This window comes from Atta cephalotes (assembly GCF_000143395.1).
Source record: "Atta cephalotes unplaced genomic scaffold scaffold00011, whole genome shotgun sequence".
In the NCBI taxonomy this organism is placed as follows: domain Eukaryota; kingdom Metazoa; phylum Arthropoda; class Insecta; order Hymenoptera; family Formicidae; genus Atta; species Atta cephalotes.
In genome coordinates, this window is record NW_012130075.1 from 2,328,443 (window position 1) to 2,335,163 (window position 6,721).

Genomic DNA, 6,721 nt, shown 5'->3' on the forward strand with positions numbered 1-6,721 from the left:
TAAATTTACTTTAGTTAATAGTTACTTACGTTAATTAAGTAAGTTTAATTTACTTACTTTATTTACTTTATTAATTAATTACTACTACTATATATATATATATATATATATATATATATATATATATATATATATATTAAGTGTAATAAAAAAAATCCATTATTTTTGTATGAAATTGAATGGAAAAATGGATTTCTTTTTACTACACCTAATATATATTTAATCTTTCTATGCATTGCATGTATTTTTAATTATTTTATAGTATACGCTAGATAGACATAACATTAATAATCACATGAAAATTTTAATAACTAAAATATTACAGCCTAACCTGTCATCGTAAGATCTAGGACACATCTTCAAAATGTCTTATTTTTATGATATACTAACATATAATTCTCTTATATACAATAATTACTCTTAATATATCTAACTTAATAATAATAATGCATTAAAATATTCATTTATGTAAATACTATTTTATAACTAGCTATTTCAACTATAACTTTGTCTTTTAGGTTGTATATGAAATGCCAGTTAGACCTCTTCAATATAGAGATAGTGCCTATGAGTCAAGAAGGCATTCTCAGCTCACTGGTATGACCTTGGAGAATTTCAGACTACTCTCCGTACTTGGTCGTGGACATTTCGGCAAAGTAATACTGTCGCAATATAGAAATACGGGAGAGTACTTCGCAATTAAAGCTTTGAAGAAAGGAGATATTATAGCCAGAGATGAAGTGGAGTCATTGCTTTCTGAAAAGAGAATATTCGAAGTAGCAAACACGACGCGCCATCCTTTCCTCGTTAATTTATTTGCGTGTTTTCAAACTGAGGTACGGATAATAGGTCTTTACTCTAGTATTTTTAATACATTTTTATAAGATAGAAGAGAACGAGAAAAATGAATTCTTTTTAGGCACACGTATGTTTTGTAATGGAATATGCAGCTGGCGGTGATCTTATGATGCATATACATGCTGATGTTTTCGGAGAGCCACGCGCTGTGTTCTATTCCGCTTGTGTAGTTCTTGGATTGCAATATTTACACGAAAATCGTATTATTTACAGGTATATAATCGACATATAAGTAATTCAATAATATATATTTTTATAATTTATATATTTCATAGTGTATTTCATTTGCAGAGATTTGAAGTTAGATAACCTGCTATTAGATACAGAAGGTTACGTTAAAATCGCAGATTTTGGTTTATGTAAAGAAGGTATGGGATTTGGAGACAGAACAGGGACTTTCTGCGGTACTCCTGAATTCTTAGCGCCCGAAGTGCTGACGGAGACTTCTTATACACGAGCTGTAGATTGGTGGGGTCTTGGAGTTTTAATATTCGAAATGTTGGTTGGAGAGGTAATTTTATTATTTTTATATAATATAATTTATTTTAAATATATTTATATTGGATATTAAATAAAAATGTATTTCAGTCCCCTTTCCCAGGTGATGATGAAGAAGAAGTATTTGATTCTATTGTAAATGATGAAGTACGATATCCAAGATTCCTTTCTTTGGAAGCAATTGCAATCATGAGAAGAGTAAGTATTTTTATTTTATTACTTTTTTTTGTTTTACTATATAAAACTTATCCACGTGTATTTTCTGTAACAGTTACTTAGAAAGAATCCAGAAAGGAGATTAGGTAGCAGTGAAAGAGACGCCGAAGATGTTAAGAAACAAGCATTTTTCAGACATATAGCTTGGGATGATTTACTCCTAAGACGCGTGAAACCACCTTTCGTACCAGTAATTGTAAGTATTAATTTATTAATTCAAATTTGAATACATAAGAGAGAAAGAAATTACATCTATTTTGTCATGGATAAATTTTAAATATCAGTTGAAATGTCAGAAATAAATTAGATATTTTTTTAAATGTAATATTTGCATGGAAATATTTCTCTGTTATTAGCATTCAGTGGAAGATGTAAGTAATTTCGATGAAGAGTTCACCTCAGAGAAACCACAACTAACGCCTCCAAAAGATCCTCGGCCTCTTAGCGACCTAGAACAGAGTCTATTTAAAGACTTTACTTATATGGCTGATTGGTGCTAGCCGTAATAATTAATAGAGATATTAATTATTACGATTAGTTTATGTTGATGTGTATTTTCCCCATGAGAAAATATCAACATAATGAAGAAAAAGTTGCTTCATGCTATAAAATCACGCAGTCGGTGGTATTTACGCGCGTTTGTTTATCTGAGCAATATATATCATATGTCATACATAATGTATAGATTTTTTATTTTGGATACTATGTTAATGATCATAGTAGGCACATTTACAAGAGAAATTTTTCAACCAAAGTGGTACATGAATGCAGCTCCATAAGTTGAGATCTATTCATTAGTGAGACTAACATCTCATCTAACTTCTCGAGTATAACCAGATGAATTGTAACTGTTGATGATCATTGGATAATTGATCTATAACCAATCTCAAACATCATCTTGAAATCATCGAAGACATCCTGAATATCTTCTGTTCGAACTAAAATAATTGGTATGACAAAAGATATTCTCTATATTATTTGAATATTTCAAAAACTGCCATTTTTGAACTAATTTCTTCGTTTTGTTACAACGATTACCAAGAGGCTAAAAACTTAAAAGATCTATATATCTTTTATTTGATATCACGTTCTCAACTTCTAATGCGGACGGATATAATTCTGGTGCTCTCGATTGCTCATTGTTTAGCGAATGGTTTCCCTAAACAAGGTATCTCTTCATATAGAGATTGTGAGTCTCTGTTGTAAGTGGCCCTCATAGTATCCGCCATGTTCATTAATAAGCTGGGTTAGAAGAATTGAAAATAAATGTTTTCTTATCATGAGTTGGGTTGTTCCCAGCACTTTCGGTTGCACGTATAGAAAGTTCGGGAGCAGTGAAAAAAATTTTCCATCCATAAGAGAAAATTTCTTTTCTGGTTATTGATTTTTTGGTTATTTGATTGCTGAGTTTCGAAGATATAAACATGGGTTGTCCAGAAAGTTCGTGCCGATTTTGAAGGAAAATTGAAACGCAGAAGATTTAACTTTTAGTATACATTTATTAAATTATATAGGTTAGTCGGCACGAACTTTCCGGACAACCCAACAATACAATAATAATCGTAAAATTGAAAACGCAATTTTGTAGCGCAACAATATATTAGTTGAAAATTCATCAAAAATGAGTCAATTCATTTCAATTTTTGATCTTTCTATTGATATAAATTGTATATTCAGATGGACCTCTTGCATAGACATTCCAGTCACAAATCCTGGATAGCCATTCTGAAGAAGAACCATCTTATATGACGAATGCAACTTAGTTGTTCATTGTCTTAGAAATCTGCCTTTTCTGGAATTGCCTTTTTAATTTGACTCTGGCAGTTCTTCAGACGCTACAATTGCATCAGAATCTTTCTAACTTTTTGGTTTCCCAAAATATGCTTTTTTTTGTTTAGCCCTCATGGTAAATTAGAATGTTTTTGTAAATGTACTGAATGCTAGGAATTATATGGTGTTAATTATTTGTAAGGAACAATGCGAAAATATATAAAGTTTTCAGAGAATTCATCAAGAACATTCATCAAGAATCATCTTGTAATGCGAAGTTCGCTTTAGAAACTTCTTTTATCGAATCTCAGGTTTTCCACATAATGTTATGAGTTGTATGTACATTTTTAGTAAATAGTTGATATACATAAATTTACAATCTCTGGTTTGATACAAAATAATATTGTATGAATTTATGATCATATTTTTAAAAGTTAAGAGGTTCCAATTAATTCTTGTCAAGCAAAGGAGAAAGCGAATGAAGCCTATTAATCTTTCGACAAAGAAGTTTTTTTTTGCATATAACTGAGAATAATTTTAGATTACATTTGCAAAAGTGATCTCCAGACACTGTCCTGTTGCTAGTATTAAATATGTACGGATGTCCTTTTGCGTGAAGATATATATTATTTTCAACGTTTCGTTATCTATATATTGCTAATTATGTACAGTAATACAAGCAATATTACTCAAAGATTTTATATATCCTTATGGAACTTAAAGGATAATCATAATAACAAAAATATTAACACATTCATTAAGAAAGCATAAAGTAAATCAAAATGTAGCTATACTTGCTCATGCTCATGTGATAAAGAATTGAAATTGAAATGGCGCTATGTATGTACAACAACAATGATCATTTTGACAGTAATATTTAGCATTTCGATTAAACTAATCACATATTGTCTGTTATGATAATTGGAAATCCATATATAAGCTAATTTTGCAAGATTATGATGACGTTAGACATACATACGAGCCCTATGACATCATGTGAAGCAGCACATTAATATTATATATCAAAGTCCTTTAGGTTCGTTTAACATGTATCCCAATTACTATATTTCATCATTTTAATTATGTACACATTCATATTCTAGTTTATAAGATACTTTTACTAGTTCATGTGCTTCATATCATGTATATATAAATATATAACCAAAAGTGTCGAAAGAATAATGAATAATATTTCTATGTTCAATAGTTATTCGTGTAGTATTGTATGATCAATTTTAACTTTACAACAAATTATTATTGTAAGACGTGTCCACGTTTTACTATGAACATACTTGAACATCTTTTAAGATTCGATTTTAATTTTTGCAGAGAATTTGAAAGCTGTGTGTAATATTGAAGTAGCTATTAGATTTTACTTACGAAACTTTTAAATTAATTTTTCTTCTGATTATTACGGAACTCTTCTTTACAGATGCTATTATCTACATATTGTAACTTTAGTATTTAATAATTAATCCTTTATAAGATTTCGATTCTTTCTGTAGAACTTTCACACATACACAATCTAATTAAAGGTAACCCATGATACATTTCATCCATCTCTTAAAAGGTGCCTACGATAATCGAACAATTTTTGATATGTAATATGCAATAGAACTAGAAAAATCACTGACTATTATAGTAAGAAATAATCCAACATTGTATATAAACTTCTCGACCTGTCATTTATCTCTATATGTATGTTTTAGAATTAAAATTGAAAATTGAACTAAGGACTTTATAACGATGCAAATGAGATATTTCAAATAGAACTTGGTAAATGTATAACTTGATTATGATATAGTTATATTTAATTTTATTGTAGATTTGTTCAATTTGTCATACTATGAATTAAAATATAGTTAAATCTGATTTTGTTAATTGTAAATATCGATTGCTGAAATATTACTATCTATGTTAGTGAGATTTACTAAGTTTTATTTTCAATATTACTCTTTTTAATATTAATAAGGCGTAAATATGTAATGACCAGAATTACTTGTGAATTTACCTTGTGAAATTACCTTTTGAATCATGAAAAGTTAACCGTGTCATTAGTGATAGATTCGAGTATCTCGAGATCTAGTTGCCTTACTGCAATTATAAATTTATATACATATATAACCATTTTGGTATCTATTTTATATATAATTCTTATACATGCAGGATGAGTTCAGATCTGAAGAAAAATATTTTAGGCATTCCTAAAATATTTTAGAAAATATTCCTAAAATATTTTCGATCTTGAACATAATATACGACAGTGGAAGATAATTTGAAAAATATGAATAATTTTTAATATGCCTGTTTTCTATTAGTGTATATAAAGTTTTAAATCCGATTTTTTTTATATTATACAGCTCTGAAGTAAAGAATATAAAATTTATGAAAATTTACGTGACAACGCATTTAGTAGTAAAACAGGCAGAAAAAAATATATTGTAATTTGTGAAGTAATTTGAAATGGATCTTGCGTGGGAAAAAACCTAATCTTTCATTAATTTAATAATAAAATTATTTACATTTCGTGAAAAGTAACATTCTAGATTCTAGATGTCCATTGTATGTTATTTTTGTATTTTACATAGCTGAAAAAAGCTATGCAATATCATCCTTTTTACGCTACTTTCAACTGCCGAAGTCTACAAAATCTTTGAAAACTTTATCTTTTAAAACGATTTTAAATGATAAAAATATTTTTACATCAAATCATGTAGTCTTGTATATTTTCCGTTTTATAATGTGTAAGTTGGTATACGTTAGAAGATGGCATCGTGTGTGAACAAATTATTTTTTCCACTGATATACGCAGCTTTTTACAGAAAGAATTAAATTATTTAATTTTATGGAATATATGTATGGTCCAAAATGCGATAATTTAAAATTTTTATGTACATATATACAAACATCCTATGGTGTTTTGTAGATAGATTTACTCTTGATTTATAAAGATTTATTAGATTATTATTTCGTTATACGTATTTTTTTATAACATAATTACATAGAAATTACTATAGATGTAAGTTTGGTTAAAATGTTCGCTATGTTTATCATTAGTTTTATAATAAGGAAATTTATGTGCCTCGTATTTTGTAGTGTCTACTAATAATACATGGCTAGAGATGAAATTTTTTTAAAATTAATTTATTTGATTCATATATTTGCAGTGGCAGCTTATCACATATCACTTTAAACAATTACGCAATCCTTAGAAGTATTCTTAAAATCCGCATTATATATGTGAATTACTTTAAAAAATAAATATTAAAAATATACATTTCTCCCTATATTTAAATGCACCTTCTCTAATAAATATGGTTTACTTTTTTATTGCAATGAAAATTATTTTATTATGTTCAACAAGAAAAATTACAATATA

The 6,721-nt window shown here is 28.1% G+C and overlaps 1 protein-coding gene across 1 annotated transcript in view; it reads left to right on the plus strand.

The window, feature by feature from the left end:
* Window positions 1–2,072, plus strand: part of LOC105617006 (serine/threonine-protein kinase N) — a 32,961-nt gene extending 30,889 nt beyond the window's left edge. The window contains exons 13-18 of the mRNA XM_012198587.1: window positions 519–836; window positions 920–1,071; window positions 1,150–1,369; window positions 1,447–1,554; window positions 1,628–1,768; window positions 1,929–2,072. Of these exons, the coding sequence (XP_012053977.1) occupies window positions 519–836; window positions 920–1,071; window positions 1,150–1,369; window positions 1,447–1,554; window positions 1,628–1,768; window positions 1,929–2,072 (1,083 nt within the window). The remainder of the gene's footprint in view (window positions 1–518; window positions 837–919; window positions 1,072–1,149; window positions 1,370–1,446; window positions 1,555–1,627; window positions 1,769–1,928) is intronic.
* The last annotated feature ends 4,649 nt before the right edge of the window (window positions 2,073–6,721 follow it).